Below are 15,776 nucleotides of genomic sequence, written 5' to 3' on the forward strand. Positions count from 1 at the left end.
CAACAAAGGTCTGTTTAGTCAAGGCTATGGTTTTTCCAGTGGTCATGTATGGATGTGAGAGTTAGACTGTGAAGAAAGCTGAGCGCCGCAGAATTGATGCTTTTGAACTGTGGTGTTGGAGAAGACTCTTGAGAGTCCCTTGGACTGCAAGAAGATCCAACCAGTCCATTCTAAAGGAGATCAGTCCTGGGTGTTCTTTGGAAGGAATGATGCTAAAGCTGAAACTCCAGTACTTTGGCCAGCTCATGGGAAGAGTTGACTCATTGGAAAAGACCCTGATGCTGGGAGGGATTGGGGGCAGGAGGAGAAGGGGACGACAGAGGATGAGATGGCTGGATGGCATCACTGACTCGATGGACATGAGTTTGAGTGAACTCCGGGAGTTGGTGATGGACAGGGAGGCCTGGAGTGCTGTGATTCATGGGGTTGCAAAGAGTCGGACACGACTGAGCAACTGAAGTGAACTGAACTGAAGGGCCAGACCCACCAGGCTCAGGGGTCTGGATTCTACCCATAAGGTTTGCTAAAGGACTGACAGTATGGTCTGGAGCCTGGTTGGGACCGCCCAGAGAGTTACCGCCAGGCTTGGACTGCAGCCCAGGTCGTGTGTCTCTCGGCCCAGAAGGCTCCCCTCCACAGCACACAGCCTTCGACATGGACAGGACATGAGGAAGGCAGTTTGCTCTCCCCCAGAGAACACTGGACTTCCCTGGTGGCTCAGACGGTAAAGAATCTACCTGCAGTGCAGGAGACCCCAGTTTGATCCCTGCATCAGAAAGATCCCCTGGTGAAGGAAATGGCAACCCACTCCAGTATTCTTGCCTGGAGAACTCCATAGACAGAGGAGCCTGGCGGGCCACAGTCTGTGGGGTCGCAAAGAGTCAGATATGACTGAGTGACGAACACCTCACTCCAGAGAACGTTAGGAAGTCCCGCAGAAGAGAAGGCAGGTGCCAGGCCGCCACACCATGAGAAGAGAAGCAGCACAGGTACTCACCCGCTGGTGATGTCGTCCGCCCGCATGTTCTTGCTCAGCACATCCCCGTCGCTCATGTATCCAGGCGCATCCATGCTGATGGCCTCCAGGTCCATCTCATCTCCCGCCTTGTCCGAGACGTCCACGTGGCAGACACTGCTGCCCCTGGAGGCCAGCTGCCTCCGCAGGGGGGCAGAGTACACGTAGCGGCCTGACTCGGTGTTGATGAAGCGGCTGGCGTTGGCTCGGGGAGGGTACCCATTGCCCATCGAGGGGGCGTCTCCCGCCTGCAGCCGAGGGCTGGACTGGCCGAGCCTCCAGGCCAGGGGAGTGGGCCTGCCTGTCAAGCTGAGGATACTGCGCCCGCTGATCTCTGTGGTGACGTTGGTGTCAAATGTGGTTTCCAACGTGCTAGAGACATAAAATCGGCCTTGCGTTAGACCCCGATGTGCCCAGCAGTCTTTGTGTTTACATCCTCTTTAATTTCTTTTCTAGAACTATGAAATACTTCCCATATACAAAATAGGATCAAAAAATAAGGTACCAACGTACCACCCAGTGTAGTTCTGCTGTTAAAAATGAAAAGATGAAGCTGCATGCCTGAGTGACATTGTGAAAAGCCCAGTGGGGACTTTTCCCCTAAAACGTGGTACAAGTGCCCACGACCAGTTAGTTCATTTTTTAATATTTACTTTTCATTCACTCATTTGCCGGTGCCGAGTCGCAGGTGCAGCACGAGGGATCTTTAGTTGCGCCATGTGGCATCGAGTTTCCTGACCAGGGATTGAACCTGAGCCCCCCGCATTGGCAGCATGGAGTCTTAGCCCCCGGACCACCAGGGCAGGCCCCCAGTTACTTTAAAGAAATGATCTTAACCAGTCTTCTTTGTAACCCAGGAAGGGACACAGACCATGCTGGACTGATAACGATGGGACATAGCGCCTGCCCGCTTGTCCTTGGATGCTGCCTTTCATCTCTTCCTTCCTAAAGGCGGGAGGTACCCATCCTCCCCGGGGTCCTAAGACATTTCACGTCCTCAGCTCTCTCCAGACCGAGCAGGTGGGGAGGGCCCTGATTTTCTCACTCTGTAACATGCATTTCCCCCACACATTTGCTTCTCCCCTCTTTTGTCCAAAATGACAATTAAACTTTGGGGGCAAAAGACCAGAAATGAGAGATGAGTGTCTGGGCTGGTGACGCATGAAACTAGCTGGGTCTGAATCTGCCAGGAGACTGAGCTCGTCCCGGGTCTTGCCACACCATCAAGATGAGAAACACGGGGTCTCTTAACAACTAATCGACCAGAGAGGTATTAATACGTCTTTGGTTACCCGAACGTTATTGACGGGAGTGTTTCGATATTCACTGATGTAACAAATCGCTGGCCACAGGTGCTAGTTTCTGCAAAAATCCCCCGGTCAATAATGTGTTAACTAGGCAGAGAGAGTGAGAGTCCTTTCCTACAGAAGAAAGCATGGACGCTTTCCCTCCTCTCATGATCAGCATCTTAGCTTGAGCCGAGAAATCCACCAAACTGCTGGAACCAACTTTCAGTCAGTCTCAGTGATGATGGTGGAAGGACGGAGGTGACTTATCTCATCACAGAGGGGCAGGCCAGTGCCTGGCTCCAGGCCAGCACCATCCCACCCTGGGGTACTCACCTCTGAAAGGAACCAATTAGGTACCCCAGCTGCTTTTCTTTCCCTCCGATCCGGGAAGCAGCCTGCCTGACATTTCTCATCTTGGGAACCCCTGCGATTTAGGTGGGCTTCCCAGGCAGCACTAGTGGTAAAGAACCTCCTGCCAACGCAGGAGACATAAGAGATGTGGATTCCATCCCTGCTCAGAAGATCCCCTGGAGGAGGGCATGGCAAGCCACTCCAGTATTCTTTCCTAGAGAATCCCATGGACAGCAGAGCCTGGTGGGCTACAATCCATGGGGTAGCAAACAGTCGGACAAGACAGAAGCGACTTCACATGCATGCAAGGTTTAGGCCCTGGTCTTCAAGAACCCATGGTGCTTAATCCTATTCTGCCAAAGCTGCAGGCAGAGGGGGAGCCCAGCAATCTCCCGCTGTGTTCATTTATCAAAAAGACTGAAACTGGAGAAGCAAAGGAGACCTCCCTGACCTGGGAGCTCACAGGGGTAACTAGGCCTCTACCTTGATCGTCAAGGCCAAACACAAACCGTAAAACCTGGTTCTGCCCAAATCATGAAGGATGCCCAGGGCTGCATCCTCTTCACCTTCTCGCTCAACAGTGAAAAGAAGCTGATAAATGTTTCCAACGTAATCCTAGAGTTCATCCAACGAAACTGTGGTTTAAACATGATCCTCCGCTTTTCTAAATATTTCCGTACGTGCTTTATACACGTGCATGACTAACAGCGTTACAGAGTGCTGGGGATCAGAAGAGAGGCAGGAATGCGAGTTACTCATTTTATCACGCAGGTCAAGTACAGTTCACCTGCTCATTTTAACAGCCCAATATCATTTTGGAAAACGCAAGCAAAGGGAAATTTCAACGCAGCTGGTCTGCCACATCCCTCCTGCTTTGGGAAGGAATCCGTCTCTATGGATTTTTGCTCCTGACACTTCTGCATGCCATCTGGTATGCTCAGTGAATTTCAGCACATTGGCAATCCAGGTTATTTATTCCATTATTAACTAAATCACTTATGTGGCTAGAGCAGGAACACACCACGGCAGGAGCAGCCATGTGATAATCAAGTTACCAGCCGACTCAGGGAAGTGATTCACGCTCCAGGTACCTGTGTGTAACCTGAGTTCCCCGTAAACTGGACATGGTCTCCTCCAAATTCTGCCGCAGATCAGCAATATTCTTCACCGTCCGCAGTCGCCGAGCCTCGGGATCCTCCCCTGGAGAGACAAAGGTGAAGACTGTTTAAGCTCTCAGGTAGATGGGGAGACTCATGGGAACAGCCGTCGTGTCCATGACCATAACCATGCTGCCTGCTCGGGACCTGGCTCATCACACATCCTCAAGAAGGATTTGCAAGTGAATGAATGGATGGATGGAGGAATACCCGAAGGAAGGCATTAAACCTAAGTAGAGAAGTCTGTCATCTCCCTGCAGGTCCCTCCAGCAATAGGTGAGGTCTAGCTTATGAGACAAAGACAGAGTCTGAGACAGTAAACACATTCCCACACTGTCTCCCATAAAGACAGACACATGTTAGGTCTGAGCCCTGCCCACAGAAGTGGGAAAGGCCTTTTGCTTTCTCCTCCATAGTAGGCGCTGCTATCTACTGACCCAACATTACTTTTTTATGTATTTTGGGCTGTGCTGGGTTTTCACTGCTGCTCAGGCTTTCTCCAGTTGTGGTGAGCAGGGACCACTCTGTGGTGCTGTGCAGGCTTCTCACTGCCGTGACTTTTCTTATCGTGGAGCACAGGCTTCAGTAGCTGTGGTTTCTGGGCTTCGCTGCCCCGAGGCATGTGGGATCTTCCTCTGGGAAGGGATCAAACCCGTGTCTCTTGCATTGGCAGGCAGATTCTTTAGCACTGAGCCACCAAGGAAGCCCTGATGCAACATTATAGATGGCTCATTTGTAGTGGCTAAAAGATCTGCACCTATTGATCATTAATATTTCTACAGAGAGAGGTTTGCCTTCTTGGCCTGATTTGTTACGTCATCTCGAATTCTGGCTCCTCTCCTCCCTGGCTGAGTGGTCACGAGGAAGAGGAGAGGTCACCCTCTCCGCCCTTCACACGCCACGGTCCTAACAGAAGACACTGGCAGTGCTGGTCTCAGTGGACTGTGGCAGGACTAAATGAAGATCCCGAAGTGCAGTGCCCACCTGATCACGCCAGCTGGTGCTGCCGAGTGGGCAACGTTCCAGAAGAGTCAGGCTTCTCTCTGGGGGACGAGGGACTTCCATTCCTGGGCAACATTTCCCACTAAATGTTCCCAACAATTCCCACCTCTCCACTGGTCTGGAGAGGTGAAGCTGGCACAAACGGCCCAGGAGAAAGAGGCCACATACAAGCTAGGAAGCCACACCCCCTCTCAGAGAAGCCTCGGCCTGGGAGTGTCTGGCCATTCTGTCTTGTTTGGGCTTATGGGGGGAGAAGAAAAGTTGAATAACTACAATAGTGATGAGAGGAATCACACATCTTTCCCTCAGAGTAATTTCAGGAGAGCTGAGAAGACCACCATCAAGGGTCTTTTAAAGCTGATGACTATTTCAAGTACTGAGCAGTATTTCTAAATTAAGCTCCATACAGAATATGGTACACATGGGCGACAGCAAGTGGGATTTCAGCAGACAACAAGTGGAACTTCCAGCAAGTGTCATCAACAGGGCAACAGGCAGCTAAGAAAAAGCATAGAATTAACTCTCCTTCTGAGACAGATGACCACTTCTTAGGTTATTCTCAACACGGTGGTGCCTGGAGGCTGGGTTCAATGATTGATTCTATGAAGAAATTTGCTATAGCAAACTCTCTGGCCTTGAAAACGTCAGTGTTTTCAATTTTCTCCCCGCTCCTAACCAAGAGAAATTTGAAAGGCATTTTTCCCTTATCTGAAAAGTAGTCAGACCTGCATTTCCCACCCAGTTCTTTAAAGTACATACGAACGCCCATGTTTTTAAACGAAAGCAGTGATGAATGTCTACTTTACCTTCCCCTAATGGCTTTGGAGGAATGTAATTGCATCTATCCACAGGGCCATCAATTAAATATCTTTCACTGCCAGTTTGGCCACATTTTATCTGTGTAAAGGCTGCCAAAAAAAGGTACTGATCTTTTGGATGGCTCCAGGCCCTGCAGGGAACATTTATTATGAAGCTAAGTCTAGGCACCAGTTTTCAAATTATCTTCATTAATTAACTTAATCATGCACAACAGTATAATAACTATATTTACAGGCACAGCTTGTTCTATTGTGCTTTGCTGATACTGTGATCTTTACAGACTGAAGGTTTGTGGCAACTCTGCTTCAACCGCGTCTGTCAGTGCTGTTTTTCCATCGGCACTCGCTTACTCTGTGTCTCTGTGTCACACTTTGGTGATTCTGCCAATATTTCCAACCCTCCACCAGCAAAAAGACTATGACTCATTGAAGGTTCAGACAATGGTTGGCATTTTTTTAGCAATGAAGTATTTTTCAATTAAGTACGTTGTTCAAAATAGTACGTTGTTTTTTTTAGACATAATGTTACTGCATACTTAATAGACTAGAATATAGTGGAAACACACAGCTTTTCATGTCGCTCAGTTGTGTCCGACTCTTTTGCAACCCTGTGGACTGTGGCCAGCCAGGCAGTTCTGTCCATGGGATTTCCCAGGCAAGAATACTAGAGTGGGTAGCCATTTCCTTCTCCAGGGCATCATGCCTGGGATTGAACTTGCACCTCCTGCATTGGCAGGTGGGTTCTTAACCCTCTGAGCCGCCAGAGAAGTGCACTGGAAAACCAAAAAAAATCTGTGTGACTTGCCTTCTTGCAGTCTTTACTTCACTGCAGTGGTCTGGAACCAAACTGGTAATGTCTCTGAGGCAGGTCTGCATATGTCCACGTCCCTACTGACGTCTTAATGACACATTTGCCTGTGTTAAGTCTCCTAAGACAAAGGTCTTTGACACAGAGTGGTAACTCACCTTTGTTCGTGGTAACCCCCACACAAATCTAGATATGCTCAAGAAATATTTATTGCCCCAAAAATGTTTGGTCAGTGTAGGGTGAAAGAGAAAGGACAGATTTTGCACTCCAACAGATAAAGGTTTGCACAGTGGCATTGCCACTTATTAGCCACTTGACCTTGGACAAATCACTTATCCTCTCTGAATGTCATCTGTAAAATGGGGATAAAAGTCCTTCCCTTAGGTTAGAAGGATCAGATGAGATGACACGTGATATCCCAAAGCAACTGATCAAATAGTCCCATAAACGTCCATCCCTAAATACATCCATTTGTTGTCATTTCAAGGAACTGGCTGTAGATAAGCCGGATTCAACCTCATACTTACAAGCTACGACATAGTGTCTCCATAAAATTATTCACTGTACAGCCACACACATGATACAACCACACACATGAGTTTCACCGCTTAAATGCAGGGCTCATTGAATCTGAATGAACTGTTTCCCCCGAGGAGTCCCACTGGGAAATATATGCTCCCCTCAAAGATTCCAAGGGCAATGTAGACGCACAGACTAGTAATCCACCTGCCTTGCTCAGGTGATGATGTTCTAAACTGCCCATTCTGCATGCTGGAAGATGGGCTCAGTATAAGATCTCCATCCCAACTCACTGTCTGAACGAAATAAACAGACAGCGTGCCCCAAGGGAAATGACTGGGCCCTGGAAGCCCATCTACTATGAACCATTCCATGTTTACCCGTGACTCTCCTCACCTGCCCAGGGCAGTCCCCTCCCAAGCCAGGCACTACGATGGAGAGAACAGCACGTTCTGATCACACAGAGCGGATATGAGGATGGCAGGGTGTTAACATGAGGAACACGGATGGAACTGGGAGTTTTTACTTGGAAGAGGGAGGCTAGGGGACACGCTGCTGCAGGAAAGGAATGGAAATTGTCCGTGAGCTTCAGGAGGCTGGATTATGTCCAGTGATTTAGAAATGGAAGGATAAAAGACTCCATTACCAGGTAAAGCCAGCTAGGTATGGAAGGGCTGCCTCATGAAGGAATAGCTTTTCCATCACAAGAAGTATTCCAGCAGAGGCTGAAAGACAACTTGTCAGTGAATGACAGAAGGGATTCACGGACTGGATAAGGAGTGGATGTGGTTCCTCCTAACGCTACAATCCGAGCTGCATATCTCACCTATAACTGTGTGAATGGTAGAGCACCACAGGACAGTCCACCTACTTGCATGAGTAAGGGGAAAGAACTAAGCAACAGATCAAAGAGTCTCATAAATGGCAATTCCTGGACACACACATTTGTGGTCATTTCAAGCGACTGGCTGTAGATAAGCTGAATTCAACCTCATACATGCACAGTGCTGTGTGATGTCTCCACAAGACTATTCACACACATGACACAGCCACGCGTGTGAGTTTCACTTCTTACATGTAAAGACAAGTTATCCCGATTCAGAAAGTTTCCTTAGCAACTAAAACCCTTCGACTTCACACCGAAGAGCACTTGATTAGCCATGACTGGCTGCACAGTTCTGGTCCCCAAACCCATAGACAGCATCTCAGGCTTTCTGAGCTCTCACTTGGTTGCTGTCCTGATGCACAGGAGACATGGGGAGGAAAAGAAAAAGGACTGAAAAGATCACAGGCTGCCATCCGTCCCTCTGAAATTTAAGTGTTACGTGGAATGGTCTCCGGCTGCCGCCCTCACTTCTCAGATGTAAATTTCACTGAGCCCCTGGGTCTGACATGAATCCACACTCCTCCACAAGACACACGTCTGACCCATGCCAGCTGCTGGATCACTGGCCTGACTCTTTTGATGTGTGCACATATGAACACGATCTGGAATGTGTGTGGAGACCTGAGCAGTCATTAACCCCCATACCCTTCTCCTGAGAGCTGACCCTTTTCCTGTACCATCCAGGTTCTCACATGCAAGGGAGCTAAAACCTGAGAGAGAAGGAAATGTAAAATCAATCCCAAATGTGGGGCCCCAAACCACTGCAAGATGGATCACTTACAAATGGCTGGAAACTTCTCTGTCTCCTCAACGTGCCCGGCCAGCAAGAGCCAGAGGGAAAGAGCTAAACCTCTTAGATCCTCTGAAATGAACACTCAGAGTTAATGGTCAAATGGGTGGATGAGTCGATCATATGGGCTGCCTACCAACTCCACCGCTGTGCCATGGCTATTAAAATGGGGCAGTCACAGATACTTAGTCTAATAAATGGATTTTAAACATGGATTTAGTTTTTAACCCAACCCAGGAAGTGGTATGATATGCAAAGAATAACACAGCCACTGCTCAGTATATGGCTTCCCACTTACTTCCCTGATTATAAGTTGCTGGGACGCAGGGCACAGAGCTGGGAACAGGGATAAGCACAGGGAAAGCGGTGGCTCAGAATGCGCTGCAGCAGGAATTCAATTCTGATGCTACTTCTGTGTCTTTAAATGAACACTGTGACGGTATAACGCTAATAAATATTTGTGGAATTAACTGTATGACAATTGCAGATTTTATGTTTTTATATGATATGACATCCTTTAATCATCATTCCTGTCTAGTGAAAGTGTTAGTCGCTCAGTTGTGTCTGACGCTTTGCGACCCTGTGGACTGTAGCCCACCAGGCTCCTCTGTCCATCGAATTCTCCAAGCAAGAATACTGGAGTGTTTCCATTCCCTTCTCCAGGGGATCTTCCCGAACTGGGGAATCAAACCCCGGTCTCGCACATTGCAGGCAGATTCCTTAACACCATCTGAATGATTAGGGAAGCCGCTCCTTGCTAGGTTACATTTAAATAAAATTTAGACTTTTGTTTTTGGTAAAAGAAATATGCTGAAATCTTCTTTCCAACTGTCTGAGGATGCTCAGAACAATTTTCAATCAGTGTTTCTAGAAAGGAAATTTGAAAAAAGTCAAAACATTTTAGAGTTCTAACTCTTTTTGGAAAGCAACTCTATCTGAAGACTGAACAAGGAGATTTAAGGTGAAGTGTCCCAAGCCCAGAGCCCTACCATGAGTTGGGTGGAGTATGGCTTAAAGCAGAATTCACCAACAGGTAAAAGACTTTTTATAGTCTGGGAAGGAGGGAATAGTGAGAGAGAGAAGAGGGGGAAAAAAGGAAGCAGGAAGACGGAAAATCAGTCTGGCTCATCAATCAAAGCAACAGTGAAGCAACTTCACGACGAGCTGGGTTCAGCACTTCCAGCGGTGGTTGCTTGGGAGGCCTCACTTCCCCGAGACAGGGAAGTTCCAGGGCTCTGTACTCACCAGTGAGTTCCTCCAAGGCAGGCTGTCCACTCTTGGTGTAGTGGCTGGGCTCCATGGTCACACCCCCTGAGCTGGATTCGGAAGTAACATTCCCTTCGGTGTCTGTCTGGGACCTTCACACACAAACCAGAGCAGACATACTTGTCACAAGCAGTAACTACCCCATCTGGACCACTGTGCTCTGATCACAACCCCTGTGAGCCCCTCCTTTGGTGAGAAGCTTTAGAACAGAGCAGACCAGCAGACAGATTCTAAATAATTCATCGATGCACATGGAGCGGTGTCCCAGAAACAGAGAGAGCCACCGAAGTGTAAAAGATGAAATATTCATCACCCAAATGGAGGGTCTGCAATCCTTCACTGGGGAACGTGTCTCTGCGTCCCCTTTGGGGAGCTAGATCTAGCCAGCGAAAGGCTGGCAAGTACCCGACGGTTTGGATCATTTAACCTGTGCCAAAGAGCCACTTCTAAGTAACCAGCGATGCCAGCAAGCCAAGCATGAAGATGATTCCACTGGCAGCCCCGTGCGCCACCCCCGCCCCCCGCCCAGATCCTCCTGACACGGCTGTCTCTGGAGAGGTGACTGTACAACCGGCCAGGAGTGGGTGCCAAGCAGGTGTGTTTGCCCTCCAGGTCTGATTCAGAGCTCAGATCTCCTGAGATGAAAGGTCTCACTGATCATTATTTCAACACTTGACTGAAATCTGTACTTCCCCAAACCTTCTCCATGCCCTTATTTGTCAAGCAAATCAAGACAATCAAGCAATGTGCTCTAGCCACAATTACCTCTGCTTATTCAGGCGTGCCAGGCAAATATAATTACATTCGGATACATAACCCTGGGTGTAATGTTATTCATTCATCGGCATCCTCAGCTAATTCAACCAGATTTCACTCTCTATGAAAAAGTGTTTGCCAAGAATGTGAATTGCCTAAAACAGACTGTGGGGGAGGTACCGATAAGCCCCACATCATCCATCTACACTCCCCCCAACCTCTGCCTTCCTATTGACGCCATCGGTTCCCCAATCCCATCATCTCTGAATTTAAAGGATTTCCATGCTCTCTGTGTTCCTCTCCTTCTTTTGACCAGAATCCAAGCTTTCATCATCTCTGCCCAGGCCGGTGAACAGGTATATTGCCTCCAGCCATAGAGCTTACAAATGACAGCCAGATATAGAAACCAGCCCACGATGATTCTTACTGGTCTGCCTAGTATCTTTCAAAGCTTTTGAATTCATGTCCACATTTAAAACTGGAGAGAGGTCACCAAAAAAATCTGGATTTCTGTTCTTTTCTCAGTAAAAGCAAGTCTGGAAGGACTGAGCTCACTTTCTTGCAGGGCGCCACCTGCTGGTGAAAAGTGGTGGCGGTCCCCTTTGGGGAGGCGTGAGGATCCCTTTCCCGGAGTCCCATTCACCCTGAACCACTCAGGGTGCTGCTTCTGTGGTATCACCTCTGCGGGCCCAAGCAGGCACCTGAACTGTGATCTCTGTTTTAGACTGTTTCCAGGTCTTGTCCACCCCCCCATTCTATTCTCCACTGACCTCAGTGACCCTGATGTGATCTTTCATCTTTTGATTAAAGGCCTCTAATGGTTTTCCGTTGCCCGCAGAATAAGACCTAAAGTCCTTATTGTGATAGAGGATGCCCTACTTCACAGGATTCTTCCTCCTTCATTTCCAACCCGTCTCCTGGCGCTCCTGCCTTTACACACGGCCCTGCCCTGTGCTCCACCCACATGTGGCTTCTCTCCAGTCCCAGCTCATACCCAGCCCTTCACAATTTTGTCTTTGTAGTCACTGTGCCCTTTGACTGAAGGCTCTTTTCCTCTTTCTTCCTTAGTTTGCTCCTGATCTGCCTTGAAGGCACAGCCCCGGTGTCATCTTGGTTTGGAAGCTTTCCCCAATTCTTGGCCAGCGGATGACTCCACCTCTTGTGAGTTTCTGTTCTCTGATGTCTACTTATTACAGTAAGATCTAATTAATAAACCTTTCCTCCATTAGATTAAGAGCTCTCTGAAGGCTAAGACTGGCTCTTTTGATGTGGGCATTTAAGAACACTGCTCCAATTCATATGCTAAGCAGGCACTCAGGTAGGGTGTGCTGAATGGATAAATGAGTTTTTAAGTCTAGAAAGATTCGGGGTAAGAGAAGGAGCATTGGACTTGGAGGTCTGAACATGGAGCTGGCTGGAGTCTGCAGTCTTGATAGCCACGTACATCTCAGGAAATCACTGCACCTTGTAGAGAGGCGGGACCCTTATCTGGACATGGGATTACAACAGCGACCTCCCCTGGCTGCTACAAAACTCACAGGTGAAGCCACACAAAAGCACTTAGCGAAGTATAAAGCAACAGAGGTGTCCAGTGTGTCTTCTGAATTGGTAACTATAGTTCATTCCAAGTGATTTTTTTAAAAAAATGATTTATTTTCCTTTTCCTCTTGGTAACATCATTAACATGAGAGGTTCTGGGGGGAGCACTGTTAAGTAATAAACAGTGAGCTGTAAACTTGAGAGAGAGAACCTGGAGCATAAATGGAGTCTAAACCACTTTCTAAAATCCTCTGATCTAGTCCTGTCTCCTCAATTTACAGATGAGGCTCAGCACGAGGCAGTGATTTACAGTCAAGACTATTTCATGGTTAAGTACTGGGTCCCTCTAGGTAGAGAGACTTGGCTATAAGCACGAGCTCTTCTGACTACCAGCTCTTTGACGTAGATCAAGTTATTTAATTATTCTAGGCCTCAGTTTGCTTATCGGAAAAATGGGGATAAAAAAGGTAGCCAGCTCGTGGAGTTGTGAGAACGATCCAGTGATCTGGGTTTCTGCACACATGTGGTGCACACTCAGCAGCGGTGCCTGCAGCCAGGTCCCAAGGCCACACAGGGATGCACAAGTGAACAAAAGACCAAGTCAAGCAACCTGACTCCTATCCCAGGGCTCTTCTCTCCAGCCCCCTCCCGGGCTCACCCAGAGGAAAGGCACCTCAGAGGAGGAACAAGGACATCACACGGGGTGAACACAAACTTCCGGGTTCAACACACGGGATGCTTTCTCCCTCCCATCTGTTGGACTTTAGCTCTTTACCATTAAGAGCTTTTCCTCTCATAGAAAAATCTTGAAATATTAAAAGAAAAAAAATAGAGGTTAAATGGTTTAGAATCTTTCAAATGATTACAGCCAGGAAAAAAAAGGAAGAGAGTGGAATTGACCGTGATCAGACTGTCACATATTTTAATTCTGAAAATGCAAATCAAAAATCTGGGAATAGCAGCGTGAATATGCCTGACTTTAAGATTATCCACATGACCGCAATGATAAAAATTTCACGGCAAGCAATTCAGTTGCCTCCACGATCAGAAAACAGTTGTATAAAAAGTTGAGCATGGAGACCAGTGCTGAATCATTATCTAAGCCTTGGTACCCTTCTCAGGACTGTTAGCCGAGCTGATGACTTGATTTAATACAAAGATGACCACCTCCCATTTAAAAAGATCTGGTGTGACCCTCCCTGAAGGGGAGAGTGAACAAGGAAAAGGAAACAGCTTCTCGTCAGAAGCCTGACCTTCCCTCACGGGCTGGATGCTGTGGGCTTGACTCTGCAATCAATCGCTTGAACCAGTCTTCCTATCAACTCTTGGCAGGAATGGTAACAGAACTAGAACTCACCTCAGGCAGAGAGAGCAGAAACATCTAATTTACTGGGGAACCATGCAGACTGAGGAAGCGGAAAGTATGGCCACGAGTCTGTGCATATGAACAGGTATGCGAACACACGTGTGAATACATGCTATGGTGCATGCACATTTCATGTGTGAGTGTGTACTTGTGTCCTTATTTACGTGTGACTGACCATGATGTGCACTCACGCCTATGGGTATGTGTGTGTGTGTGTGTGTGTGTGTGTGTATAAGCTGCGTAGAAGCTGTAAAGGAAGAGCCTGGACTGTGACACTGAACCATTGGTCCCCTCGGTGCTATGGACGGCTCTTAGTTATCACTCAGCTGTGCAGAGTGGCCCACTGCCCGGCAGATCTCGAGCATAGGATCAAGCTGAGCACTGTGAACAGGGCTCTGGGACCCCCCAAGAGCAGGGCTGGGTGGCTTCCATCTGCCCAGACAGGACTCATCGCAAGAATCAAGCATCACACAGAGACGATGTCCCCCATCCTGTACAGATGCGTGGTGTAACCAGAGGTTCTCACAGGCCACAACACCCAGAACAACAGCACTGGGCTCCCCGTGGTCTCCTGTGGTCCCCTGGATGTGCCATCAGAGACAGGCAGAGGGACTGACTGTGGAAACACTCAGGCTTGTCACCCCAAATACAACCCAGGTTCTCTGGTTCTTCTAGAACTAGTCCTTCCTTATGGTTACCCTTCTTCCTCATCCTGTTCTCCCCTCTGAAAAATCCCAGCACGTAGCAGGGACTGAAAAAATATTTGAGTTCCCTGGTTGCCTAGTGGTTAGAATTCTGGGCTTTCACGGCTGTGGCCTGGATTTAATCCCTGGTTGGGGAATTCACAATCCACACAGTGTAGCCAAAAAATAAAAACAAAAAAATTTTTTAGAAGAAAAGAAAAAAAAAATACGTGCAATGGGGTAACAAACTGTGAGGTTCTGGAAGTTCAAGATGAGCCTCTCTGTTAGAAGTCTCAGTTGCGCAGCAAGGTGGTTTTGTGTTTCATCGTTTAGAGTACATTCAGGATGCTTTAGGACTGACCTCGGAGCCTGTCAAGTGAAACCAAACCACCCTCCTAGCTATTGTTCAGGCTGCTTCTGCCAAGCCCCTGGGTCCCCGTGTGCCTGGGCCACTCCTCTGCATCTTAGGATCACTCACATTTTCCTTCCTATCTTTAGCTTTCTAACCTACCCCCACGCCCCAGCCACACTGAATTAACTGTCCCTCAAGCACACCACGTATGTCTCTATCAGGAGCTGATCACGGGGCCCCTGAGCTGTCAGCCTCAATGTTCCCGGAAGACCCCTGCCCCTGAAGACCCCTTGCCCAGGGCTGGGCAGGGCCGGGGAGGGGGCAGCTGCTCCTACCTGTACAGGAAAGGCGCCACGGTGGCAGTGTTGGGGTGGCTGTATTGCTGCTGGGGCTGAGGTAGCTGGACACTGACAGTATTGCTTCCTGTGGTCTGGGTGGTCCCCACGGACGCACTGACAGTCTGGCTGCTGATGCTGTGGTTCAGGCCGGTCCCTCCGGGGCCTTTTCCTTCCGAGGATGCCAGGCTGGAGGAGGAGCTGGAGTGCCTGCCGTCCAGCGGGGGCTTCTGCTGGGGGAGCCCCGAGCTCGGCTTCCCACCCCGGGCTCGCTCCCCGTCCTTGGAAGGCATGGGGGCACTTGGGGATTTCCCGGGCACGCTCTTCATCCCTGGTTTTGGTATCCCGCTGTGGGAAGGGGCCGGGGCCTCCTTCTTGGCACTGTTGAGCTTTCCCCCTTTGGGGATGAAGCTGGCGATCTTGGAGGACTTTTTGGGCATCTCGGTCAGGGCGGCCCCGCTGGGGTCTTCTCTCGGCCCCTCTCTGAGGTCCGGCCTCTCTGTCACGGAGGCTCTCTTGGTGAGGTCCTTGCTTTTCTCCTTCTCGCGCTGTTGTTTCTCCTTTTCCTTCTCACTGCCTTTCGGGGAGCTCTTCTTGTTGGTCAGCGCCCGGCTGAAAGTCCTCTGGGCGATGCCCTTAAGGGCGATCTTGGGGCTGTTGGACGGGGGACCGGCCGCGGACAGCGGGCGGCCGCCCGCCTCCATCTCTTCGCTCTCCTCGAAGCTGGGCAGGATCTCCAGCCGCTCGCAGCTCGTGTCCCGCGACCCCGGGCCCTCACCCGCCTTGGAAGCCCCCTTGCTGTTGAAAAGTTTTAGTTTTTCCAGCATGGACCTCTGATTGTTGG

At 49.1% G+C, this 15,776-nt stretch overlaps 1 protein-coding gene across 4 annotated transcripts in view; it reads right to left on the bottom strand.

The window, feature by feature from the left end:
• NAV2 (neuron navigator 2) overlaps window positions 1–15,762 on the bottom strand; it is a 177,660-nt gene extending 161,898 nt beyond the window's left edge. For all 4 annotated transcript variants that reach the window (XM_010858421.1, XM_010858420.1, XM_010858419.1 and 1 more), the window contains exons 1-4: window positions 14,933–15,762; window positions 9,881–9,993; window positions 3,747–3,855; window positions 998–1,387 (exon numbers count right to left, since the gene is read on the bottom strand). In XM_010858421.1, coding sequence (XP_010856723.1) covers window positions 998–1,387; window positions 3,747–3,855; window positions 9,881–9,993; window positions 14,933–15,759 — 1,439 coding nt within the window. In that variant the 5' untranslated portion in view covers window positions 15,760–15,762. The remainder of the gene's footprint in view (window positions 1–997; window positions 1,388–3,746; window positions 3,856–9,880; window positions 9,994–14,932) is intronic.
• Window positions 15,763–15,776: the final 14 nt, after the last annotated feature.

The sequence above is a fragment of the Bison bison genome, unplaced genomic scaffold, assembly GCF_000754665.1.
Source record: "Bison bison bison isolate TAMUID 2011002044 unplaced genomic scaffold, Bison_UMD1.0 scf7180017864388, whole genome shotgun sequence".
NCBI classification, from domain to species: domain Eukaryota; kingdom Metazoa; phylum Chordata; class Mammalia; order Artiodactyla; family Bovidae; genus Bison; species Bison bison.